We start from the raw sequence: 27,806 nt of genomic DNA on the forward strand, positions 1-27,806 counted from the left end.
GGGCGCCGCAGCCCGGTGAGCCGCGCGGGGTCCTCCGTCGCCTCGGCTCTCCCTGTCCCCCGCGGGGCGGCCGCGGCTGCTGCCCAGGTGGGACGTGCCGCGCCACCTGCCCGCGTCCCCAGCGCCCGTGGACGATTCTGCAGCATCATTCCGGGGCGCCTCGCCGCCGGCAGTCCCCGCGCACCCCTTAGAGGGTCCTTCCCCGGCCTGTGCCATGGAGCCCTGTCTCGGGGACCCTTCCTCTGCCTCTCCTCCCCCGTGCCTCAGGCCTGGAGAGGGGGTGGGCACACTGGTGGCCCCGGCGGCGTCAGGGCCACCGCGGGGCGCTGCTCCCTCCACAGTCTCCGGGCCGGGGTCGGGGTGGGCGAGGCGAGCGCGGAGGGAGAGCGCCCCGATCGATCGAGGGGACACTGCGCCCGGTCTCACGCGTGTCTGTCTGTCCTCAGCCTGGTGGTGCGCGCCGGATCCCCGTGCGCGGTCAGCGACGAGCTCGCGCCCGAGAGAGTCCGCGGGCGCCGCCGGTGAGTGCCGGGTGCGCCCGGCCATGCAGCGGCGGTCGCGGCGGAGCCCGGAGCGGCGTTAGCGCCCCCCGTGAGACGGCCTGCGATGCCCCGGCCCCTGTGAACGGCGCCGACCGCCCCAGCACGCTCAGCCCGGGACGGCTCAGCCTGTGACACGTTCTCCTGCGCGCCCGCGACGAGCACCGAGGAGCCGAGAGAGCGGCGAGCGCGGGCAAGGCCTCCCGGCGCCGGCGGGGGAAGCCGGGCGGCCGGTGCAGCGCAGGGACACGCGCTCGGGCTGGCACTGGCGGCCGGGGATGTCGTCCTGGAGGGGGTGGCATGGACCCGCCATGGCGCGGCTCTGGGGCTGCTGCTGGCTGCTCGTGGGCTGCTGGAGGGCCGCGCTCGCCTGTCCCGCGTCCTGCAGATGCAGCGCCTCTAGGATCCGGTGCAGCGACCCTTCTCCTGGGATCGTGGCATTCCCGAGGCTGGAGCCTAACGGCGCAGACCCTGAGAACATCACCGAAATGTGAGTTTCCTGTCCTCTTCGTCCTCGTCCTCTTCTCGCCCCTGTGGTCAGTGGCTGGCCAGGCGGGTAGGTCCCGGCCTGAACGCTGTCCCAGGTGTGGGGAGAAGATGTCCCAGGCAAGAGAGGCAGGGCTGGGCCATCTGTCACTTACCTGTCTGTTTCATGGGCTTGGGGCTGCTAGCACAAACAGAAGAGTGACACTGTAAAATAAGCTTTAAATATATATGTCAGTAATATAAATACATGTATTCCTTGCGGGAAGGAATTACATATGCGTTTTGTATCTCAGAGCTTTGCTGGGTGCACTTTAGGCTCCCTGTATGCAATAACTTAGTTCTGGGCTTTTTTTTTTTTTTCCCATAAAGTACTATATGTATGTTGTGTTAGAAGTTCCAGCAATATTTAATGGAAAGGAGGTTGAAATAATTAACTTTCCGAAATCTGCTGAAGGAAGTGAGTCTCTCCCTTCACGTCTTTCGCTGAGGTTTGGAGTTAACCAATTTTCCTTTTCATTTTACGTATCAGATTTTGCTTAGGAGATTGCATCCAGAGAGGCCTTGAAAATGATCTGTAAGAGGAGAAGTTGCGAGTGTTGAAATGCACTCGCTCAAAAGAGAAAATGTGATCGCTGGGAGCCTAAAAGCCCGGTCTGATTTAATTTGGACTTGACTTCCCAGAGATATGATTTTGAGACCATTTGTATTAGAAATCTTAATTGCCCGTTGAATAATTTCCCAGGGCTAGGTTGGATGATAAGGCAGTGTGTAGTACTCTGAAGGATGCTGGCTTTAGCACTGGACCCCTGTGTCCCTGGAAATGTTACAGCTTGTCCTGGCTCGATGGAGAAGCTGACTGTGTATTTCTGTCCTCTTCTGATGACTTGGGACAAATACATGGCCAAACAAGGGCTCACCAGTCTTTTCTCCAGCAGTCCTGTGTCACCTCTACTGGAGGTGTTCTTATCATGTTTTTCCTAGGGACTTTGCCATTTCAGACATTTCATGAACAGGAGATTTTGTTCATCCATGTCGAGGATCGTAAGGCAAAGTTTCTCCCCGGTTTTCCTTCCCGTGTTTGGCACTGAGATAGGCAGCCCTGAAAGTAGGGGCTTGGGTGTGGCCTTCCGGTTGGCGAGTGCTCATGCATCCCCCACAACCCCCCAAAACACACAACCATGTTTCTGCCAGCGTAGTTCTGAGATACTGTTTTTTACTGTAAGTAAGAGACCTTTCTACTCTGTTGCCTGTTCTGCTGGCGATGCTCACATTGTAGGGCTCGGGCAGGAGGAAATGACAACAGAGCAAGGCAGAGGGGAATGTGCAGGCCTAGCATAGCTGAGACGTGCCGGGGGCAGCCAGCTGTGGGCTGCATCCAGATTGCCTGGATCTCAACCTTTGGCAAGGAGAGTGGCAGCCTGGACCAAAGAGGAAGGCCTGTGTTGGCCTTGGGCTGGGCTGGCCTGGGCTCACCAGGGTGGTCCAACGTGTCTAGGGCCTTTCTCATAAGGTGCAGTGGCAATAGTCAGAGGGAGGTGGCCATGTGGAATTCAGAGCCCTTCGGACTGTTTGAGACCACGGGGAGTGCCTTTCTACTTAGATATTGGGTTTTTTTTTTTTTTTTTTTTTTTTTTTTTTTGTGGTGGATTTTACATTGTGTATTCCATGATCAATGTAAAACGAAGAAAGAAATGAGAAACGGCTGATTATTTTCACTTAAAATTTTTAACCTTTAAAGTGTTTAAGGCCATCATCTGTGAAAGAGAAAATAAAACTACCTTTAAATTTTAAAAGTTATTATTTTAAAGCTTTGTGGTCTTAGCTGCCTGATATATATGAAATCAATAGATTTAGGCAGAGCTTTTGTGTCTCCTCACAATTGCTGTGGTTGCTTCTTTTACATCTGATGGCAGGTTCTTATTTTCAGGCTTTTAAACATGGATTTAAAAAATATATTTACTAGAGCATTTGTCACAGTTAATTATTCTATCATGGCACGACTAATTTCTCATTCTTATTTTTTTTTTCCCTTTTGATTTGAAAACCCATTGGGATTGGGGGAGTTGAGAGGTGTATCTCGCTGAGTGTGCAGGCCGGGGAATTAGGTTAGTGATATTAGTCAAGCAGGACACACCTGAGCTCTGAGGAAAGGTATGTTTCTCTGCTCTGTCCCTCAGCATGTTCGAGCGCAGCCAGTTTGTGCCTCAGTGTCTTTATCTGTAAAATGTGTCACATTGCTTGTTTGGAAAGCACTTTGCACAATTATTTTGAATTCTACTTTTTGATCTCAAAGTAACATCAGTAGAAGAGACTGTTCCACTCTCATCCCTATATGACACGTCTATGTTCCTTTCCTTACATATCAAAATTTGCTTGAACAGCTTTTAAATTCTTTGCCAGTGGATACCAGCTACAGTTGGAACCGAATTACACCTTGTTTTACTTTGTTATTAGACCCAGTGGTATTCTTAAAATAACCTGTTTTAAAGTTCTAGTTTAATGGTGTGTAGCTGAAGTTACATGATTCTATTTTTTAAAAATAGGAATAATATAAGTAAATAAACTGTGATTAGGTCTTGCTGAAATAAGTTTGCCTTATCATTTTAAAGTAGTGTATATTTTAGTGTCTATATATTAAATCAGTTTGCCTTTAGCGTTCATAGAGAGCCAGTGGCAGAACATTTTAAAAACACATGTATAGATGAATTAAGAGATAGGATATTTTTTGTTTTTACATGCATATTTTAAGCTCAGCTGACATTTTGTTTTCAGAGTCATTGTTTGAGCCTGTTTTATTAAAAATCTTCTCTTTACAGTATCTGTCTCATACTCTTTATTCACTAGATATGATACATCCAGACATATGTCTCTCTGTCTGTAGATATATATCATGTGTGCCCAACAGTGCACTGCTAAGTGGCAGCTCCTGTTATTTGGAAATGGTTACACACGGCAGTACTAAATTAAATGAAAAATAATACCAGTGTCACATATAAGTGGTATTCAGGAGTGAAGCTTATAGTTGGAATTATGTAACCATTTAGGTCCCAGGTGTGGCAAGTACCAAAGTACATTACAAAGGACAAGTTTTGTCTCACCCAAGCAGTAAAAGGCGTGGTCAAAATAAGTCATGCATTTTTATTTTCAACTATCATAAAAAACACATAACATAAAATTTACCCATCTTAACCATTTTGAGGTGTGCAGCTCAGTAGTGTTAAGTATATCCACATGGCTGTGGAAAGGCATGCATGTTTATATTGCACCAATAGAGACCTTTTATGAAAACCGATAGGAAGGATCTTTTTCTGAATTTCTTGAGTGGTATTTTCTGATTTGGGAGTACTACTGGAGACAAGTCTGATGTTTTTCCTTTTAGCACAGCATAAAGAGAATTTGCAGCTTTTACTGTCAGAGCCTCTATGTACAATTTATTGTTGGCCTGGTTAAGTAGCTGTAATGTTATTCTGTTAATACATTGATTTTGGCCCTCTCATCTTAATAATCTCTGCCACTGCAATTAATCATACTTAAAAAAAAATCCTGGTGTTCATAAGGATTCAGTGACACGCATCAGTTTTTATTACTCTAATATTTATTTCTCAGTCCCTCCACTGGGGTTTCTAAAACTTCAGATTGTGCTTTATATGCATTTAAATTTGGAGTGTGGTTACATAAGCCACTCTGGACTTGTTAATAAATAAGGTAGTCTAATTTACATCATTAATTATTTAGTACAGCTTGAGGGCTGGAGTGGAAAACATGCTGTCTTCATAGTGTAGGTATTTACAGACTTCAGCCATGTGGAGTCTTTTTTACCTTTAGTCTCTGCAATGGAGAATTTTGTTACACTGGGAAAAATAATTCAAAAGCCCCGTGACCCTTACTGACCTGCTTTCTTCCACTTTCCCCTCCCTCACCCATCATTGACTACACAGGAAAATGTGTTTGATTTTTTCCTTCTTCGAAAAGTGATATTTCCATATGGGAATTCAAAGTGCTAGACTTAAGAGAAGAGCCTGGGTTACATGTTATTTCAGGCAAGTAATGGGAAGTTGAAACTATGTGGTCACAGCTCCCTAGTGCTGAGTTTAGGTCTGTTTAAGGTCTTTCACTGTTTCTGTCCCATAAACCTCTGTTTGTGTCTGTTTCAATATTCCCTTGTAAAGACATTTTCTAAGCTGAGAAGTTGGCTGAACAGCTGAGAGTTGAGGTCCCTTTCTCCCTAGGAACATTCTGTATGATCTCTTTGACTATATCTAGGTCATAGGAGCATAAAACCTAGGGTTTTTGTTTAGCTGGGGAAGGGAAATTGAATTTCTTTTCTTTCTTTCTTTTCTTTTTTGCTTTGTGTACTAAGCAAGAGCCTCCAGTTTTAACTCATTGCTCATCTTGCCTGTTTGGGAATGACACAATCTTTAAACCGTTGTTGAATATCAAACGCTGGCATTATCCCGCAGGTTAACTTTACTCTGTCACTTTTCCAGAGAGTTTCTTGTAGGGTCAAACGCTACAGGGTAGGATGTGGCACTGAATCTGCCATCCTTGGAGCAGTGTCAGTGTTTGGGCCCTTTTGATGCCTATAAATCAATAGGAGGATTTGGGGAGAGATTATTTAGGCACAGCAGACTTTTTGCTTGTTTGATATGTGTGTGTAAGAGAGAGGAAGAAAAAAAATATTGAACCTTGGATTATTAATAGTTGCTCGAACATTTTCACAATCTACTTGGTGGAGCTATTTTAAAACACAAATCCCCCCCCCCCCCCAAATGGCAGAGATCTGAGCCCTGCAGTGGCCTGATAATTTTAGCTCTACATTTGATTGCTGATTGATCTTCATTAAGAAAGGCAAAGATCCCACATAACCAGGGTGCCTTCTCACCACTTACTTTGCTCTCTGGGGTGTCCAAAGGACAGGGAAGTCGTATATATTGATCTGGGAGATGAGTGAGTGAATGCTCCTGGAGTTATAAAAACCCTGAGAAGAAAAGTAATGCATAGATACTAAGTTCTTTCTTTATGTGTTTCAAAAAAAATTATGACATGGAAATCTGGAGTCAGGAGACTTGACAGCGAGTCCCAACAATGCCACTGATGGGCTGATCCTGGGGAGCCCATAATGTCCCTGGGCCTCAGCTTGTCAGATGTAAACCAAGGGCTTGGGATTTGCTGCTCTGACAAGTTTCTCCCGGCTCTGAAGTTCCATGAGGCATCAGTTATGGAGATAACGCAGTTTCTCCATTGGCTGTGGAGGAAGGGAGTGGAGCGAGGTGCTCAGAGTCAGGCAGTGTGCCCATCTGAAGACCTTCCTGTCAGCGTGCCACATGGTGTGTTTTCAGTGTTTGCTCTGAATCCCCCTAAACCATGACCTTTTAAATGTGAGCTGCTAATAAGGCTGGCGGCATGTTAGTACTGGGCTAATGAGTCCAAGGTCACAGGGTCAGTGTTCAGAAGGGTCACTTAGAATCAAGACCTCAGAAAGTGAAGGGGCTTTAGAAATGATCTGCTCCAGCCTCCCCTTGCAAAAATACAGGGAAGTGAAGAAAGTCGCCTCAGGCTGCGACTTTTTAAAGGCATTGTGGGGATTAAAAGCTCTTTCTCCTAGCATCCAAATGAATGTCATGGCCTCTACTTTGGGGTGCCGCCCCTTTGCTCTGGGTCCTTGGACTGAGTGCCTGACTGCAGCCCATCCTTTAGAAGTGTCAGCGATGGGAAGACAAGCTTAGTATGGCCAAGTCTGTGCAAACCCATGTTTGCAAGAGGCGAAATAATTAGAACGTGTGTGAGCTGCTGATCTCTAGGCAATGACCTTATCTTCACAGCAGAAGAAATACATTTTTTGTTTAGATTACGATGAGGTTACTATGTGTGTGTGTGTTTTGAATCTCAGGTGTTCCTCTTCTTTAGGCAATCCATGCACAGAAATGGAGCTGCAAAGTAAAGCCTTCATAAGTTGGCAGCAAAGAAGGGTGCTAACCTGGTGGGGTGAGGGAGGGCAGGACAGACAGTGCAGAACGAAGGCCATTGCCCCTGGGGAGTTGGCCACCATCCGGGCCGGTTTTGTAAGTGGGGAACCCACAGCCTTTACACAAAGTCTGTGTCAGCCCCTTGGAGGACCTGTGGCCAGAGACTACTGGAAGAATATTCCCTGGCTTCTTTTTCCCCTGACTTCTCGGTGCCCTAAGATTGATGGCAGCGCTCAGTGGCCGAGCCAGTGAGCAAACGTCAGGCTTGTTGGCTCACAGCCAGAGTTCAGCAGCTGCCACTTGTGCGTTGTCCACGGCAGGCTCTGAGGCTTCTCCAGTGAGAACTCACTTCTGGGGAGTCTCTGTGGTTTCCTGCAGGGCTTTTCCCCTGGGCCCTGGCAGGCCCTCTACAGACACCTGCTTGTTTAGGTTTACACCTCCCTCTGAAGGAGGTGGGGACGTCTGGAGCGCCTCTCAGGGGCTCTCTGGTCACGCAGAGCACCATGAGCGACAGAGCCCTGTTTAATGTTGCACCCGCGGCTCTGGCTACTCAACCCTGGTCGTGCAAATTTGGTCCTGAGAGCCCAGGCAGGTCTAGGAAAGGTCTAGAGGTTTAAATATGTGCTCCCAGGTTAATCGTCAGGGCAGTGGGAGGGAGATGGACTGGGCTGCCTCTCATGTCATTCCCTTCCGTCAGGTCCTCCCTTTCCATTCAGCTCCTCTGCAATTTCTCATACTGTTGCGAGTGATTTGGGTGCTTTTGGTAATATGGCATCTTCCTGTATAGAATAAGTGTTAATAATCACACACTGCTTAGAGTCCCTTTTTTATTGCATGTAAGGACTAATTGCTATGTAGCACCCCACCCTTTCCTGTAATCTTCATATTCCAAGCATTTTCTAGGCACGCACACATATATACACACACACCAGAAAGATGTTTGCATGTGTTCCGTGTGTCTGAGATATATAAGTCTATTTATAAACCTCCACTACGTGTGATCCTTTCAACTTAATTACCTTGAATTATAAAATTTTCCTAATAATTGAGGATTTACTTCCTTAAACCACCCTTTTAGTTTTGTCTTAATCATTCTGGATTCTCCCGGTGAGGACCCATGGGCGTCTTCTTTGACTGAGGTGTGTGAGCATGGTGCCTCAACCTGGCCAGCCGACCCGGCTGCTCAGAGACACATCGTGTCCATCTTCGGGTTCTTTGATCAGTTCTCAAGATAAACAAAAAATGCAATTTAAACCAAAGGATATTGGCATTTTGGTTTTCAATCTCTAAAATACAGTGCAATTTAAAAAGATAGGATCTTCTAAACTCCAATCTTTGTCACAAGAATTGTTTCTACTTCAAGTGCCCCTAGTCCCTTGCTGCAAGGTGGCAGAGGGGCTGTTCCCCAGTTCTCTGACTCTTGCTCACTGTGCGACAGTGGCTTCCCTCTGTTGGTGCCGCTCACTCACCTGTGCGGAGTGTGTGCAGGAGTGGGGTGCTGGCGAGAGAGCTTGAATGACGGCCTTCCTAGCAAGGCAGGATTAACAAAACCCAAGCACCTCTCTTTCAGAAACAAAGAAACAAAACAAAACAAAAACTCAGAGTGCTGCTTCTAGTTTGCTCCCAGTTTTGCTTATGGACAGTTTGCTCCTTGGTTTTTCTCTTGCATCCCTGGTGCTATGGTCTGAACTTGTGTTCCCCCAAATTCATATGTTGAAACTTAATGCCCAGTGTAGCGGTGTTAGGAGGTGGGGCCTTTGGGAGCTGCTTAGATCATGAGGGTGGGATGGGATTAATGACCTTATAAAAGAGGCCTGAGAGAGCTTGTTAGCCCTTCTGCTACACGAGGACACACAGAAGGCACCATCTATGAGGAGCAGGCCCTCACCAGCACCTTAATCTTGGACTTCCCAGCCTCTAGAACCGTGAGCAATATATTGCTGTTGTTGATAAATTACCCAGCCTAAGGTATTTGGTTATAGCAGCCTGAATGGACTGACACCTTGGTTTGGTCCTTTCCCTTTGTGACTTTTCAGTCTTTTTCTTCTGTTTCTGGTGGTGTTTCTTATCTCCCTCCCCACGCCCCCCAACTCACAGACACACATATTAGGGCAGGCATTTGGCTGCAATGCCCCTTTGCTGGAAGGTGAAAAAATGTTGGGTGTGACTCTTTCAGGTGGGTGACCTGTGAGTAGACCATCACCGTTTCAACTGAACTTAGGCTTGATAAGGTTAACGCAGTCAGAGAGGCAACAAAGGATAGAAACCAGGCGTAACTGAAAAGAGCCCTGGGGAGGGAGATGGGATTTGGACTCATATCCACACTCTGGCAGTCTCAGGACCTGGGATCCTGGGTGAGCCATTGACCTCCCCTGCTACAGTGACCTCATCTTGATCTTAGAGGTTGGGACTTAGATGGGTACAAATCCCTGAAGGACTCTGGTTCTGAATCAGTCAACCATAGGCACTAGTGTTTCCTTTTCTGTTCTGGAATCCACCCTTGCCTCCTGGGGCACACTGAGCCTGCGCCAGTTCTCTTGGCAGCTAAGCAGTGCAGTTCAGGCCTGTGGTTTTCTCTAAGCCCAAATCTGCATTTCAGACAGGATGGGTTTGCAGGTCACCAGCTCCCTGTTATCCTGGGTGGCAGCCCTTTTACGGTTTCCCACTAATAGAAACAAGTTTTAATTTTTTTTCCTCGGAATAGTTTTCTTAACATGCAGTATCTACCCGCACCTTAAGCAATGGCATCCACTAATTCAGATGTTCATATCCAGTCAGAACTCCCACCACCGCGTGTGTGTTCATGGTTTTTCAGTCCACTCCTGGGCCACTTCTGAGGCCCAGAGAGTTTTCTAAATGGCCTGCTAGTCTCCTCCTCCTCTGACCCCCTATAGCAGAAGCTTTCGCCAAAATCAAATCTTGTCTTTCTGCCCATCAAGTTTTCTTTCTAACTGGCTGGAATAGTTTACCACATTTCCCGATTGTCCGGTGGGCTGGCTGCCGTCTAACTCAGACGTCATGCATGCACGAGACCAGTTCCACTGGTGTTACCGTGGACACTGGGATGCTCCAGACAAATAGGGTTCTCCAGGGAGGCAGGGAGCCCCTGAGCGCTGGTGTCTAGTGGGAGAGACAGACTCGCATGCGCCTGCTCACTCCCAAGGCTGGGAGGCACTGGTGTGCAGGCTGGATGGGGACAGTCCCCAGTCCCTACCTCCTGGGGTGGCAGTAACCCACCTGAGTTTTGTTATCGTATCTCTGTCAAATAATCGCCACCGTTCTTGTGGCTGTGGGCGCTCACACTGCATTAGACTGAGCTGCCCGCGCCTGCCACCGGGGCCTTGCTTCCCCGTTGGCTCCGATGGCGGGGCTGGAGGCGACAGTCACTCCACGTTTTTTACAGATCTCATCCTCTTAAACTTTTCCCTGTCAGCAGATTTCCCTTTCTCACCTGTATTTTCAGTCTCTCTCTGTCATTTGTTGTTTAAAGATGAGAACTGAAGCAGGACCAGGGCTGTCCCGTGTTGGCAGAGTTTCCCGTGGGCACTTCCCTCCCTCGCCCGGGCCCCGCTTCAGTTCCTGTGTGTCCCCTTCGCTCCACAGCAGCTCTGGGGTCACTGACCCGCATTCCTAGGGCTCCTCCTGCCCTGCTCACCCTGTCTCCCTGCACTGCCCCTCACTCACTCCGCCGGTCTCCCAAGACCTGGTGGGCACAGTTCTCTGTCCTTACCCTGCTTGACTTCTGGCAGAAGTGACTCATGAACATCCTTTCCTTTGGCCTTGGGTCACGGCACTTTTCCTGCCTGGCTGCTGCCACTTCGTCTTACCTGTGGGTTCTCTTTTCTCTGCTCCTCCCTTAAAAGTTGATGTCCTTTGGGCTTCTGTCCTATGTCTGCTTTTCTTCCTGGGCTGTCCCTGGGCGACGTCATCCGCATTCCTGACTTCTGTTGCTAATGATGCCCTCGTCTGTGTTCCCATCAACTACCAGTGATGACATTTGGACTCATACACCCAACTGCCTACTCAACACCCCCCCCGGATATGTGAGCGTGTGTCACACTCAACACTTCCAAATTGAGTTCATTGCCCCAAGCCCATCTCCAGTGTTCCCTATCTTAATGGATGGCATCACTGTCCCCTCAGTGATTCAAGCCAGAAACCTTGACTCTTCCCTCTCTTTAACCACTGTATTCATTCACTTATCAAGTCTTGTCAATTGCCTCTCCTAAATATGTCTTAAATTTGTCCAATTCTTTCTATCTCTACCGCCCATATTCCTCCTTCATTCATTCACTCTTTCTTTCAATAAATATCGATTGGGGTCTTCTGTGTGTCAGACACTATGCTAAGTACTTGGCACATGGTGAGGAAGACTGTCCTAGTTTCTTCTTACCAAGCTTGCAGTCTGGAAGGGGAAACAAACCTCAAAAGATTACTTACATTAAAATAATTTAATTCATACTACCATCGTCTTTTGCCCAAAATGCTGCCACAGGTTCCTGGTTTGTATCCCCTCCTCCAGTCTTGTTCCCTCCCTACCCATATGCCACACTGTACCTGGGATGGTCTTTCCAAAATGCTGATCTTATCACGCCACTGCTTAAAATTGCCCTGTGGCTCCCCATGTCTCATAAAATAAAGTCCAAAGTTGTTTATTTTTGTCTTAGTTTTTAAAAAAATAAAGCCAGACTGTCACTATATTGCTGTATAAAGAGTCATATAACTGTTACATAGACTGGAACATCCAGATCAGGGTTAACAGTCTCTCTCTAACACCAGCAGATCTATAAAGGAGAACAAATTATAACTGGGAGCTTGCTTGGTGATCTTGGAATTAGAGCAAGGGCATTTAATTCTGCATTTAAAATGTTAAATGGCATTAAGCTAAGCTTGCCTGAGGCATCCATCTCCATAATGGGAGAGCCTTCACAAAGGGAACGCAGAACTTGAAGTACTTTGGCTCAGACCTGTGTCCCCTGGATGGACATTCCTTTTTCTCTCCTTCATTTACTGCCCAGCACCAATGCTGATTGACACATTCTTTCTTTGGAAAGGTTAGTGCATTTAGCCAAGCTTTGCTCAAGCCTGGGAGCCTTTCAAATTCTTTAAAGTGATTTTGCACATCTTTTCTCTGACATGCATTCATTTTATTATGGGGAATTTTATTCGTAATAAGCTTTTTTTTTAAGTAGTATCTGAATGTGATAAGAAATGCAAGCAGCATAAAGGAGTGTCTCAGGAAAAGACAGTCTCCCTCCCACAATGGACTCTGACCCTCTAGTTCCTCAGTGCCCCTTTCCATTAGCAACCTCTGATTTGAGTTTGTGTCTCCTTCCAGAAATACTCTAGTTACATACATAGTACACGTGATGTAGGTCTTTTTTTTGTTGTTTGTGCACAAGTCTGGGCATGCTGTACCCACTGCTCTGCATCTTAGCTGCTTTTTATTTAACAATATACCTTAAAATGTTTCTGTATCTGCACACATACACCAAAGGGTTTTCTTGACGGCCAACAGTAATCTGTTGGATGAATAGACTTTATTTAACCAGCCTCTTATTGAAAAACCTGGTGTGCAAGTTATTTTACCTATAGGAAAAGTTCTAGAATTTGAATTGCACAGACATTTGCAAGACATTTGTGATTTCTATGGACATTGCCAAGTTGTCTTGCAAAGAGGTCGCCTCATTTTATTCTTTCACCAAATCTGGGAGTACCCGTTTTACTACAGCTTAGCCAATACTACTGATTATCAAACCTTTCGACCTTTGTCATTCAGATCCTGGGACACAGTATCTCAATTGTTTCATTTCTTCAATTATGCAAGTATGATTCAGGTTGAAAGTCTGTTTATATGTAGGTCATTTTTTTTCCCTCCAGTGAACAATGTTGTCGTAGCCCTTAGCTATTTTCTTTTTCTTTTGGGTTGGTGGCCTTTTCAAAAAATTGATTTATAAAATCTCCTTTAAGCATAAGAAAACCTGTACTTTGCCTGATGTTTTGCTTGTCTCGTGATGTCATTTATGGGTTATGATGTTCCTTCTTCTCCTCCTTAGTGAAGCAGAATTAAATTTTTTTGTAGGACAGTTTATTATTTCCTGTAGTGCTTCTCAGCTGTGGATGTAGCTAAGAGTATAAAACAAATCTCCTATATTTTCTTCTACTGCTTTTACTACTTTATGTTTTTGTATTTAAAGCTCTATTTCATCTGGACTTTTAAAATGTAAAGCGTGATGTAACAGTTGTTTTATTATGTTTTTAAGATAGCCAATCAGCCAATCAGGTTTCTTGACACGATTAACTATATAATCCTATATTTTTCTCACTAATTTAAAATACTAATTTGGTTATATAGGAAGACCATCTTTGTATTTGAGCCTATTTGGGGATCGATCCTAGAAGTCTATTTACATGCCAACCCTAAACTCTTATCTCCTACAGCTTCATATTATTTTTTTCCACTTGAAGTATTAGTCTTACTTGTCAGTCTTTCAGAATTTTCAGCACTATTCTTGCATGATATTTCTTCCATATAAATTTTACGAACTGCTTGCCTACCTCTCCCTACTGTATCTTGGTTTCTAATTGGGATAGCATTACATTGACGTGTTAAAGGCTCCTAACTTAACAAGTCTTCAAAGCCCTGTGTCCTCAGATTCGAAGACATTTCTCCAGCTTCATTTCTTGCCTGTCCCTTCCTTCAGTGCTGTGACAGCCACTCTGAGCTCTCCGCTTCTCTACTGAGCCGCACTCTCTCATCTCTGGGCTTTGCACTGACTGTGCCCTTTGCCTCAAACACCTCTTCCCTACCTCCAACCTCCAGCGAACCCCTGCTTATCCTTCAGGCCTCAGCCCTGGTGTTGTTTCCTCTGCCTGCTTACATCTGGGCTATGTCCCTCCCACCATGTGCCTTTATTATAGACCCCAGTTTCCCAGTCACAGCATAGGTCACTTAGTATCGCGAGTGCATGCCTGTGTCCCTGTCTGTTCACATCATTAGGCTATTACCTGCATGAAGGCAGGGACCATATGGATCTTGTTTACTGCTCTTTCCCAGCTCCTAGCAGAATATCCTAGTTCTCCAGCTATTCACATACACATGGATATGCCCACGTGAGCACCCCCTCCACACATACGTATGTAAATCTATCATTTAGAATTCCGAATAAGAGTATTTATTAGTTGGCGTCTGGAACATCAGTATGTAAATTTCTAGGCATGGCTTTTCTAAAGTCATCAGGTTAAGATGTTTGTTTATATAAATAACCTTTATGGAATTAAAGTGCACAATGTTAGTTCATACGCAGTAAGAAATCGATTAATTGTGGAAAGGAAAAAGACAGGCTTGATGAGGCAGGCTGATTATGTATCTAGCAGGAAGGAGGGACAGCAGAGAGATGGGAGCATGAAGGCAAGCAGATAAGAGAGACACGGGAGCAGGTGAGCTCTGCAGCAGTGGTGCATCCAGGGAAAGAATCATTCCAGGGACATCTGATCTCCAACAAACAAATGGGTCTAATGAGAAAGATTTGTGCTTTTTCTGTCATGTAATAGCTAATAATGGATGTCCTTGTGGATCAATTGCAGTTTTTCCTGCGACTGCATTTATGGAGCTTCACTTAAAAAGCAATTCTGGTGTGAGATTTCAGACGTGATTTATCTTTCCTGTTGTATGGATGATGGAGGCTGTTCACTTTTCTCAAAGAACTGCAAACATCAGGCGTATAAAAAGACAGCGTGTCAGGTCCAGTTTAATGCACCATCTGATACACATACTTTTGTGCCTTAGCAATCAAAATGCATTGGGCCGATCCTCTGAATGTTTCGTGGAGCTTCTTCTGTACTGATAACAATTAACACTATCAGGCATCTGAGAAGTTTTGATAGTTGCTTGCAAAACTGATTATAAGACAACTGATAGACATATGAGATAGAAAGTCTTTCAGAAACAGAGTGGGGATGTCTCTAGGTGAATAGATTGTGTTGAATAATCCAAAAAGATAATTCTCCCTTGAGATAAATAACATCCATTTATTTATGTTTACAGGATACAGTATGGTTGTAATATACATAGCAATGAAAATGGTTTAAATTCCATGTGTATTTTGAAAGTTCAATTTTCAAAAAGGAATGAGAATTATGGAACTGACATACCATGTTTAACTCTGATGAGAAGAGTCTTGCTCCTGGTTGAGTCGCTGACTCTCCTGGTGAGCCTAGGTGACCCTCTGGGAGTGAACTTCTCAGCCTTCTCATTCATTCTTTCAGGGAATTGCCCTCTCACCAATGAAGAGTCTTCTGGAGCTGAACTCCCTGGTGCCCTGAGGGTGTTACAGAGCCTTTTACTTACCCAGCCTATCCTAGAATCTACTTAGTCATTGCTCTGCTTTGCTGCATGCATGCACAAGTATATATACACACATATATATGTATATGCACACATGTTAACACACATACACACATGTACATATATGCATACAGACACATATGTCTATGTACATATGCATATTTGATATATGTAAATACAAGGGTACTTCAAAAAGTTCATGGAAAGATTCATGTTATCGTTCAATTCTATTTTTTCATGAACTTTTTGAAGTACCCACATATGTTTATATATGTATACACACATGTACATGTGTATATGCACATATATGCATGTGCATATATGTACACGTGTATATGCATACACACATGTATGCACATGTATATCTATACGTATACAGTTCAGAAGGCCATAGATATTCTGTTGACGAAGTCATCTTTTCCCATGGATAGCTGAAATGGGGGACAGGAATTAACTGTTTATACATGCTTATATTGATTGATTGATTCATTCATTCATTTAGTCAATCAACAAATATGTTTTGAACATGGAGTGGCACCTGGTACTTTTCTGGGTCCTGGGTAACAAAACTTAGGTGGCTCCTACCATTTATACCTTCTGTATGGCCTGTTTCAAGGGCACAAATGGAGGCCCCTAGTCGGATCACCACACCTTCTGTCTGCCAGCAACAGGGGACCTTACATGTCCATGTGTGGACAATCCCACTACACATCCAAACTCTGTCAGCACCCCCGCAGACACAAGCTCTGACCTCCCCCTTTCCCTACACCGTAGTATCTAGGGGTGTGTACATCCGTGGTATGGTATACCCTCATGAGGACAGACCCAAGGAAAAGGCCTGCACTGGCCCTAGGAGTGGACTCGGGCCTTTGGGCAGGGAATTCCTGAGTCCTGGGTATGCAGTCAAGGAGGGTGTGATGTCCAGGCTGGAGCATCCTCTTGACTCTGTGGACTTTTTGCCTCATGTGGAAGAACTTGCTGGGGGAGTACAGAGAAGGGCCTCCAGAGTGCCTGGGCCCAGTGCCCAGAGTGGAGGGCACTACAAACCAGGCAGATGAGTCCTCTGCCTTGTGGATCTGGCATCTGCGTCACTGTGGTTTTGAGCTATGATGGTGCTTTGGGACAGGGAAGTGCAGGGCGTATGTCCTGGGAGCATACAGTGGGGTGGTCGGGCTCTCCAGCCAGCTCCTTCACTGCAGTCTCCATCTCTCCCTTCAGGGGACTTCAGGCATGGGGTCTGTGTTTCCAGCAAGGACACCGTGTGGTGGATTTCCCTCCAACAAGCCTTGTGATATTATCACAGATGCAGAGAGATCATGGGCAAAGCCTAGATCTGTCTCTCGCAGTTAATGAGGGTTGTTAAGCTTCCTTAACCACCAGCTTTCACTTTTCTTTCCTCATCATTCAGATTTTATATTATTGCCCCTGAAAGGTCTGGATCTAAATGTAAAGTTTTAAGAATCAGCTCATTATGGCTGAATATATGCATACATACATACATACACACATACATACATACATATATATATATATATATATATATATTTTTTTTTTTTTTTTAGTAGGAGGATACTGGGATTGTAAAAAATTGTGCCAAAAAGTTCCTTTCCTCACCATTTTTTTTTTCTTAATGGAAAAATCTCTGAATATGTCAGTTGACATGCACAGGTGGATCGACAAATGAATTTTCCATTTCTTTGGAGTGATACTGTTTATAAGGTGGGGTTACTGGGTGGGTTAAGAGCTCCACTAGGAAGTTTGGTCTGTCCCTGCTATTTTGGACTAGTTACTAAAGGTTCCTGTGTCTCAGTTTTCCCATCTGGATAAGGGGCAATAATAGAATCTTTCTCTTTGGGTTTCTGTGAGGTTAAAAATGAGCTGATCCATGTGAAATGCTCATTACAGAGCCTGACATGTAGTTGGCTATGTACCATTAGTTTTTATTTTGTGTGGCTGTCCTCAACTGTATTTTGAGAGAGTAGACTCTGTAAGGTGGGGGAGGAACAAAAAGCAAAAGAATCCGCCTTGACCACGTGGCTCTGTGGCTGCGAGGCTGGCTGCTAAGGAAGGGTACGTGGTCCCTTGCTGCAACTGCTGCATGCCCTTCAGTGTGTCTGCTGTTATTGTCACTGGGAGGACCAGGTGCACTCAGCTGCCTGCAATATTGACCACTGTGTGCTGAGCAGTCATGAGTCAGATTTAGCCACAATTATTCTGATCATAGTCTTTGTTCTGCAACTTTAGTATGTTTGTTCAATAGTCCTGGTCCATTTTACTTATCAGGTTGTTTACTAATGGTTCACCGGGACTCTGCAGGCTCTCAGTTGGTTAGTCCTCCATTTCCTCTTTTAACTGTCTTTCTCGCTCTTTAATGGCAAGGCCTTTAAAAAATTTATGTATATGTATATATATTTTTAAAATTGTCGTAAAATACACATAACATAAAATTTGCCATTTTAACCATTTTTAATTGTATAATTCAGTAGCATTAAGCACATTTACGTATTGTGCAACCATCACAACCATCCTTCTCCAGAACTTTTCCATCTTGCAAAACTGAAGCTCTGTATCCATTAGACGATGACGGCCCATGAGCCCTCGCCCGTGCCTGGCACCCACCCTTCCACTCTGTGTCTCTGGGAACTTGACTACTCTAGCTATCTCAAAAATGTATGTGTTTTTGAACAATGATATAGCCTTCGAATTAAAGGTTTTTATAAGGGATTTGTTTAGGATTTTTAGATGCATTCACGCTTCCTTTCTGCAAAATAACTTCTCATTGTGGCCTTTACACAAGCACCTGTGGTTGGGATCCCTTTCCACTTGTGCTACACAGCAGGTAATCCCGAGCCTTCTGAACATGAGAAGCGGAGCACTGAAAATAAAATTGTAAATGTGCTCACATTCTCTCACTCTCCTTATTCCCACAGCCTATGAATGTTGGCTGAAAAATTGTGCCAGAACTAAAACAGGCCTTCACAGAGATCCTAAAACGTTACCACTGGAATCATGGTCCTTTCTCGATGTGATGCCCGATGCTCATTTTTCTCTGTGCCACGCTTGAACTACCCTGAAGCTAGAGCAGAAATATTGGCTCCACAGATTCTCTTCTTATGCAATGATCTGGCCTGACTGGAGGCCAACAACTTCCAAAACCGTATTCTGCTATGATTTGTGCTGACTTGAATGCTTCTGAGAATTCTTAGGGCCCAGGGGAATCGTTGGAGGCTCTCCCTCAAGAGTCATAAATGGAACACTGGCTAGCTGCAGTGGCAGGGAGAGAGGAAAAGGCATTGAGAAGAAATAAAAAGATAATTCATAGGTTGGGTTGGAGTTTCAAGAAGAGTTTACTTTTTATGAGCATCACTCTGAAATGTAAAAAAAAAACATAGATGAAATTATCTACTAACTGATTTTTTGAAAACAACTGTAAGGTAATTCTGTAGTATCAGCATATTGTACATGATGGCCACTTAATTTTTATTAAACAAATATTGAAAATGTCACAGTCAGTTTGTCATCAGTATTTAAATAACTGCTGATGATTATTTTATACAATAAGGGTAATGAGGTAAAAATGAGGGGGAATAAGGAATAAGAAAGAGACAAGAACTGCAGCTAACCCTAGTGGCTGGCACAGTTGCTGTGACCGAGTGCAGCATTTGTCCCCAGCTTTCTGGCAGTGAGAAGAGAAACTCATTATTAGGGACGAGAATGCCTACCAATCCCACAGGAGCGCAGCTTTGTCTGGCACTATGTTCTGAAAGGAGTTTCTTTTTCAGGGACAATGAGTGATGTCATGCACAGATCTTCTGAGAAATACAGAAGTAGATTTCATTTTCTTCTTCCTGAGAAAGCCAGTGAAAGTGTGGGGAGGTGACAAGACATCAGTCCCGCACAGAGGTTAAAGTGACCAGGGGACTGACTGTCCCAGTGCTGTGATTATAACACCGGTACAGCTCAGGACCTTAGACTGCCATCCCCACGTGCCTTGTACTGTGCTGGGCTTTGATAGATGCGGGACTGCAGATGAGTTGAGGTTGTCCTCTCTTACCGGAGTCTGGAAAGTGTTAGGGCCAGGTCCACCGTCTTTGGAAACAGTCAGGCGGATGGCAGCGGATGACATGGCCCTACAAAGACCGGGCAGCCTGGCCTGTGTGCTTTTCCAGGTGGAAGCCACCCCATCTGCAAATGAACATGAGCTGCATAGGTACCAGCAGGCAGATCCATGCTAACCCAAGAACTTGGACAAATGCTTGGTTAAGACCCCAGAGCTCCTCCCCACAGAGCAGCAGGGATTGTCTTGGCCTGGAAGATTCAGGAGCAGGTGTGATCAGATGGCCCCCAGCCCCGAGAGCAGCGGCCTCCAGGTGGGCCTGCCAGGGCCAGCTAGCTGCAGAGTGCACCCAGGTCCCCGAGTGAGCTGCTGGCTGCAGTTTCCAGGGGGCTCGTATTGTCCGATGTTGGAGTACACCTGCCCCTAATGAAAACTGTGGCTTAAACGGAAGCGTAAGCCATTTTCTTGACAGTAGTTTAACATCAGGACCATTTCCGTCCTGGAGCTCTTCATGGTCTAACACGGTATAAGTATGTCACGGTAACTGGTTTGTTGCTTGCTTCCCACTGGGTTACTGTGACCTTCCAAAAGATCTGAGACCTAATGTGAAATATACAATAATATTAAGGAAATTATTTGGAAGGAAAAAAATGTTGTCAGAGAAAAACCCACATCTTGCTCCTCCTGGGGACTGTATTTAGCCCTGTACCAAGTATCCAGTCATACACAGCTATGTCTGTGTCAGTTCTAGTTCATTTTTAACCACAGAGGAAGTTTATAAGGTCTTGAAACAGGTAGAAGTAACTTTTTTTAAAGTGAGGCGTTGTAGTGTAGTTTCTGTGTCATTTTATTTGATGAGGCTTGTTTTAGAGATCTCTCTGTGTGTCCTATCAATGTCAGAGATTAGTTGAAGCATTGAAGTCTCAGAGGTAATTACAAGCAAGAGTGAAATCAAGTGTCATCAGATCATCCCAGGGCCAGTGAAAAAGCTGAGGTTGGTCGGGAGGGGACCAGCTGGAGATGTGCTCCAACCCTCCGGGTGCAGCACCGCTGAGCTCCCAACGGTGCCAGGAGGAGTGGCGTGTTCAGTTTGGTGGACCTTCTGTGCTTTCAAGAATATGGAATTTTGGATTTTTAAAATGTGAAATCTTCCAACATTAAAATGTTAGTGACTAATAAATTTTTTTAAAAAATAAAGCGCTTGTGTTGACCAGATCTGGACCACATGCTGCTCGCTGGGACTTCTGGTCAATCAGTTTATAAGATTTAGCTGGCACATTATTTGCAGGCTCAGGTCCAATCTTAAACCTGCCTGGGAGGTTATGCTGATAAGTCAAATTAAACTTATATTTTCCTAATGGAGATCATGAGTTTTAAGTAGGAAGCAAACATTAAGATTTTCTTTCTCATAATTAATTTTTCTCATCATAAATTGTAGTGTTTCTTAGTGGAAGTCACCTTGTTGGTAAAAATGGATAAGAAAAATGCTATATATAGACACTCAGAGAGAAATCCAAAGTATAATTGTTTATTTATGATATTTTGAGGGATTTTAAAAACAGTTTGTGTACTGAAGAGAACTGAGACATTATCAAGTACAAATTTCCTCTTCTACAGATGTGAGCATAGGGGCCTGTGAGATGAAGTTCACCAGCTAGTTAGTAACCATGCCAGGCCTTGAACCTGGTCTTCCACTCATTTAAAATAATAACTAGCATTAACTGAGATCTACATATGTGGACCAGTTTTTTAATTTTCCCGACAACCCCAAGAGGCAGTTACTGATACTGCATTTTATAGGCAAGGAACCTGAGGCCACAGAGACTTGCCCCAGGTCCTGGACCTAGTGAGAGGTGAAGCTAGTGTGGAATGTTTATCCCTCTCACGACACCACTTATTATTTTCCGGGCCCTTGGATTCTTAAATTCCCAGGGCATTTGGGCTGTTCTACGAAGCTGCAGTTCTCCGAGCTTGGCATTGTGTAAGAATCTAAGGATTTCTTGTTTGTCTCCTATTGTAGCTCTGTGTAGTTATAATACATGCCGGAGATCATTCTATAAAGTGTCCTCAGTCTTTTTCATTGGCTGTTGTTTTTAGGCCATGATTATTTTTCAAGGTCTATTATGTAGAAATTCTAGAAATTATTCCTTACCAAAGGTGCTGGATTTACAAGTCCGTGGTCCTGACAGTATGGTACAATGGTTGCGAACTCACACAGAGGCAGGTAAATCCGAATCCTGTTTGGGCAGCTGTGTGACTTTGGGGAAGTGGATTGTCATGACTGGGCCTCAGTTTCCCCTTCTGGAAAATGGAAACAATTGTAGCACTCTCCTGGTAGCTTTTTTGTGCTACGAGACAATCCCTGGATCGCCTCGTGCCTGGCACACAGTTGGCACCCCATAAATTATTGGTGCTACTTTTAAGCTCACGGCCAGAAAGAGGCCGGAGTGCTGATACTGAGCAGCGTGCACTAGTAGGCTGTTCGGATTCAGGTTCTGTGAATGCATATTTGGTGTCTTTACATTCATGTCATCACGGGGGGTGGTGTACCCTCAAGAAAGAAGCTGTAGATGGAGTGATTCTGATCTTACCACTGCTTTGGCCCATCGCAGCACCACCTGCACCTGCTCTTGTACTGGCTTTCGATTGAAGCTGCCTAACTGTGGACCCAGGGACCAAGGGCAATATTTAATTTTTAAAAAATGTTTAATTTTACTTAAAATTGAATTGTACATATTTATGGGGCACAGTGTGCTGCTTCAATACATAGATATATCATATGATGATTCAGATAGCATATCTGTCCCCAAGGGCAATTTTAAAAATAAGGATTACTATAGTCATTATGAAAGAAATATGGCAGAGGGAGTTCTGTCAGGTTGAAATGCCTCAGCCCATGGCTGTGAGCCGAGGGCATATCACAATGACGCGTGTCGTTTGAGTTCTGTTTACTTATATCAAGTTATCCATCATTCGTCTATCTATCTGTCCGTCTGTCTATCTATCTATCTAGTGGTAGGGACGGGGGTTGGCTGGGGCAGCGGGAAGTGATTCCATCTTGAAGGGTCCCTGCTGTTTCCATTTCATTTTGATGTATTGCTAAAGTACAGTTACAATAATAAAGTCTAAGCTAAAAAGAAATTTTACTTTTGAGTAATCCCGCTGTTAAGCTGGCGTACGTGAAGAAAAGATGCATTAGAAACCACTCTTTGTTGCTTGGGAAGATTACCTAGAGAATTATTTGATAGGTTGTTAAAGCAAATGTGAAATGTTTAAAAGTGTGATGAGGACCCTTTCCCAGAACCTGTAATTCAAAAATATTCCTGTGAGTTTTTTGTAAAATTACCTCTTTTCTCTTCTTTTCCAAAAAGCCACCTATAAGATTTCTGTTAAGTCTAAGAAGAGAAAATTCTTTAGCCTAAGGAAAATGTCTTAGTAAAGGTCGTGGATGTCAAGTTGAGACTGGAGAAGCTTTTGTGACAATGCAAAACAAGATGACAAATAGAACACACTTTTCTTATGTTCCAATTCTTTATCTGCCGACTTTCTGGTCATAGAAAATATGATTTTTCCAATCATATTTTGTAGTCCCTTCCACGGTGCCCTCACAGGACAGGTGTTTGTGCCTCTGCTTGGAGCCTTCTCTGTCTGGCTCATCAAATCCTGTGGCAATGAGCACTGTCTCCCCTGAGCACATCACGTCCATCGAGATCAGCAGTGGCTCGAAATGATTCTTGGAGGCCATTTCTAGTCTCACATTCCCGAGACTGAGAGGTTCCATGGCAAATACATGGTTGCCTGCCCAGGGCAATTAGTTTTTATCATAAAAAAAAAAATAAGGAGTTGGTTTGAATATGCTGTACACTTGTAGTCTAAGGTCACTTTTAGATTGGACCGACAAGTTTTGCTTTCAAAATTGGCTCTCTGTCCCCCTCTGTTACTGTCTTTACTTTGTTTCCTTGTGTTTCAGAGGATAAATGAAGTTATGTTGTATGACTGCAACCTTCATATACTATTACAGTGCATCTTTCATGCGCATGTGTCTGTGTCTGGTTTTTCTAGTGGGATTATAAAGACTCTGAGTGGCGGATCCGTGTTCCTGTTTGAGTGCCTCAAGTCAGCAGACGTTCTGTGAGCATCAGCTCATGCTGGGAAAGGGAGATGTGTGAGAGGAGGAAGCGTCCTGCACTTGAGGAGTTGGCAGTTCACTTAGGGAATCAGATAGGTTAACAGAAAAATAAAATTTGGGGTGCAAGGGGTACTTCCCTTCCCTCTGATTCTTAATCACAAAGTTAAGAAATGCAATAAATGCTAAAAAATGCTTGCCAACTGATGGACTAAAAATGTTCTGATAGGAAAAGTATTTTTTTGGTGTTGCTTATACTTCACTCACGCAGTATTTCAGGTCTTGTAGGGTCCCTGGATAGATTTGGGTGAATGCATTGAGAAACCCCTGGCATATGGGATCCAACTTTTAGGGCAGTAGACAGCGGTCTTGGGGAGCAGTAACGTGAAAAACAACAGCAAAAACAGCCTTCATAATATGAGATCTTAGCAAGGGTCCTACATTTGGACTCGAGAAAGGAGGAAGGCGTATTCTGGGAAAAACAGGATGGCTGAAGGCCAGCGATGGTTTCTGCCTGGCTGATGATGAACGGGAGGGCCAACGAGGCGAGTGACAGAAACTCTTAAGGGGCCAAATTTAGAAATTTAGATCCACCAAGTCCCTTGGTCACTACTTAAAGGCTGCGGACTCTCCTAACAGAGAACGAAGGCGTCGTCTCCAGGTTAGAGGGGGAGAAGCTTAGTTTTCTGTGACGAGCCCTGCAAGGTCCCTATGAGGCAGGTGCTGGCATGTGTGCTCTGGAAGAGGACGGCTTGTGCCTTAAAACTCCTGGGGCCTGAGCTTTCCAGAATAGTGCATTAGGGTCAGAGGAGTTAGAAGTTGTCATGGAGAGAAAGCTTGTGACACAGGCCTGTGCCAGAACACTGGGCCTTCCCACTGCTTCACTGGGGAATGAAGCCCTTTCTGGAGATGTGTTTCGTTGAGCTCCATAAAGGGCCCACCGTTTCCCAGCACTTTGACAGAGCGATGGCGGGTGGCTTTCTGGGGAAAGCCTGCTGCGTGGCCTGTCCTGGCTCTTCCTCTCTCCCTCCTGACCCTGCCCTGGTCGCTGCAGCAGCTGCTTTTCGGATCAGTGGCAGTGAGGTGGGAGAGCAGGAAAGAGCCCGAAAGCACGTGGAGGCCACCCGCTCGGGCAGTGCAGTGCAGTGCAGTGCAGTGCAGTGCAGCGCGCCCCTGTCTGCTGTCTCTGCCCGCAGGCTCTGGGGAACGTAGGAGCGGGACTGTTAGAACCTTTACCATTTGGGTGCTACAAGGACCCAAGAGCTTGTGCTCAGCTGTGTTTGTGCACCGAGTCGCACCGAGTCGCACCGAGTCACTGTGAAGCCCTGAGGTCCAGCTTCCTCACAATTACAGCCCCTGCGTGGCCGTCTGTCTCTCTCTCTTGTCCTCTCTTCTCTCCCTCCCTCCCTCCCTCTTTCTTTCTCTCTCTTTCTCTCTCCACTCACCCTTCCTCCCATTCTTTCTTCATAAATTGCAAAAATTCAAGAAAGTACGACAGAATAACTTCATGCGCTTATATTCAGAACTGATGCTTTACCGCTTTTGTCTTTTTTGTTGCGAGTATTTTTCTCTTTTAATTAAAAAAGTAGTTTAGTGATTTAATAAAATAAATCATTAAACAGTTCAAATTTCTTCATTCCAGACTCGTTACCTTTGTTGCAAGTGGCTTTTTATACTTTACACGTATACTTGACTATGAACACAGTGAGGCATTGTTTTCCGTGTATTTTTACAAGTCCACATAAGTTGCTTTATGTGTATATGTCAGTAAGCACTTTTGGCTACTTTCTCACTTTCCATGGGAGTCTCTTTCTGCTCAAATATGCAGATCTGGTTCAACCTAATTTATGTATTTAACACACCGTTTTAAAAAAATTTATGTGTTTTTATGGATAAACACTTGGGTTGCTTCCCATTTTTGGCTTTCTTGCGATGAATATTTTGATATTTTACTGACCACATGACAGCGGATATTCTTCTGTCTCCTCGTGTCCGTGTGTGAGCATTTCTCGTGGGTGACCACTGGAAGGGGAGTTGCTGGGCCACGAAGGGTACGCATTATCATTTTCCAGGATACTTGCAAAGTGCTCTTCAGTGGTTGTACCAATTTACATCCCTCCAATGATGGAGGAGACATTTCCTTAGGAATGCTTTATATTGTCAGACTTGAAAAATTTTGTCAATCTAGAGGGAGAGGAATGGTATGTCATTGTTCTAATTTGCATTTCAGATGCCTTGTGAGATGAGCAGCTTTTCATATGCTCTATGGCCACTGAGTTCTCCCCTCTGAATTGCTTGTGATCAACTCTTCTGGCTTCCTTTGGCTCCTAACTCAGTGGTTTCTAGGGAGAGTTTCTTAGGGGGTAGATGTCAGGGGCAACTATATTGTGGACATGTCTACAGATGGTAACTTCTGAGGGGAAATTCTTGGACTCTGACTGGAGGAGCACTTGCTGACCTTTCAATCCAGCTCTTCTGTGGGTGTCTCCATTCCAACCAGGAGAAAAATGTTTTTATTTATCCAGAGCATTCCTGCCTCTGCAGTGGAAGAGTATTCTCTAGTGACCGTTTTTCATAATTTTATGTGGTGCGTTTAATGGTTTTCAGCAAAATCTGCTGTCTGGTCTTAGATCTAAGCACAGTTGTGCTTTGCTCAAAGGCTGGCTTATGTTCATCTCGTGAATACTGTGAATGCACCACAGACCAAATGTACCCACATCCCCTTCTTTTCTTGGGCATCTGTCTTAGTCTGTTTTCTGTTGCTATAACAGAATACCATATTCTGGGTAATTTACAAAGAAAAGAAATTTATTTCTTACGGTTCTGGAGGCTGGGAAGTCCAAGAGATGGCACTGGCATCTGGTGAGGGCCTTCATGCTGCGTCATAATGTGGCAGAGGGCATTGCGTGGTGAGAGGGCAAGAGCCTGTGTGTGCCAGCCCAGCTCTCTTTTCTTCTTCCAAAGCCACCAGTCCCATCAGGGAGGCCCCACCCTGATGACCATATCTCATCCTGATTACCTCCCGATAGCTTCACCTTCAATGAGCATATGAATTTGGGGATTACATTTCCAACATATGAAATCCGGGGGACACATTCAAACCATAGTAGCATCCGTAACTGGGAAGCTTAGAATTAAGCTCTTTGCTAACAAGTACATGCATTTTTTAACTTCATGCCCAGCTCTGCTGATGCCTCTACCCTTGCATTTCTTTCCTCTGTGCCTTCCATTTTTATTTGTTAGCTCTTTGTATTTTATTGAATACAGTAGGGGAATTTATAAATTAGATATTTGATGAAAAATTAAATAAAAATGAAGGGCCTACATAACTAAAGAAAAACTTAAAGATAAATGCTTTGTGCCACAGATGTTGATTAAGTACCGAGTGTCAGGCACTTGTCGTAAGCATGGAGGTCACAGTGGTGGTCTAGGTAAAGAGAGAAGAACTCTGAGAACTCTCAGGTGATTTCGGAATGAGGACTAGCACGTGCCAGCCCAGCTTGAAGGAGTGGACAGGCTCATGCTGAAGTCCTGATTGTGGTTCCAAAGGAAACCTTGCCCACATTATCTACCCTTTTTGCTGCCAGTTGCTTGAAAAGGGCATTAAAATTTAGGGCTCTCTGGAGTATGTTCTTATTGTGAGACAGTTTAAAGGGTGAGGTCACTGTGGTCTTTTCTGAAAATGATAGTGGAATGAAAATCTTGGCACAAAGGAGCTAAAGTGTGATCATTTTGAAACCTTTCATAGAAGCTTGATTGGTGAAAATCGAGCATTTGGTTCAAGTCTTAAAATGTTTCCTTCTGTGTGTGGTGGGAGCAGAGAAGCGGACGAACCCTTCGTGCACATCTGTTGAATGCCAGGCCCTGGGTATCAGGCAGAGCCACGATCTTCCAGAGGAAGGTGCCCTTCTGTCTTGGAGGCTGCTTTCTTTTGTAACAGGAGACAGCGTTTGTGTCCTTTTAAAATGATTTCTCTTTGGTATAATTTTGTTCCCCTCAGAATTTGCCTATTTTTATTTTTAAAATTTGTTTTCTGAAAAGAAGAGCTGAAACTTTCACTGCGTCTTCTTATCATTTTCCTCCCTTCCCTGCGTAGAAGTCATGTTGTTAACAGCGGAGCTACACATGTGTTTTCAGTGTCTTAACTCGAATATGTTACATATCTTAAATTTTTTCAAAAAGAAAATGGAAAATTCATCCTTGCATAAGTTCTGCAGTGCCTTCATAACTACAAGTGTTGTCCGTCCGCCCATCCATCCATCCCTCCCTCCATCCATCCCTCCCT

The 27,806-nt window shown here is 44.6% G+C and overlaps 1 protein-coding gene across 1 annotated transcript in view; it reads left to right on the top strand.

Annotated features, from left to right (window-relative positions):
- The first annotated feature begins 817 nt into the window (after window positions 1-817).
- Window positions 818-27,806, top strand: part of NTRK2 (neurotrophic receptor tyrosine kinase 2) — a 326,056-nt gene continuing 299,067 nt past the window's right edge. Inside the window, exon 1 of the mRNA XM_063080630.1 lies at window positions 818-1,029. Within this exon, the coding sequence (XP_062936700.1) occupies window positions 818-1,029 (212 nt within the window). The remainder of the gene's footprint in view (window positions 1,030-27,806) is intronic.

Source organism: Cynocephalus volans, chromosome 16 (genome assembly GCF_027409185.1).
Source record: "Cynocephalus volans isolate mCynVol1 chromosome 16, mCynVol1.pri, whole genome shotgun sequence".
NCBI lineage: Eukaryota > Metazoa > Chordata > Mammalia > Dermoptera > Cynocephalidae > Cynocephalus > Cynocephalus volans.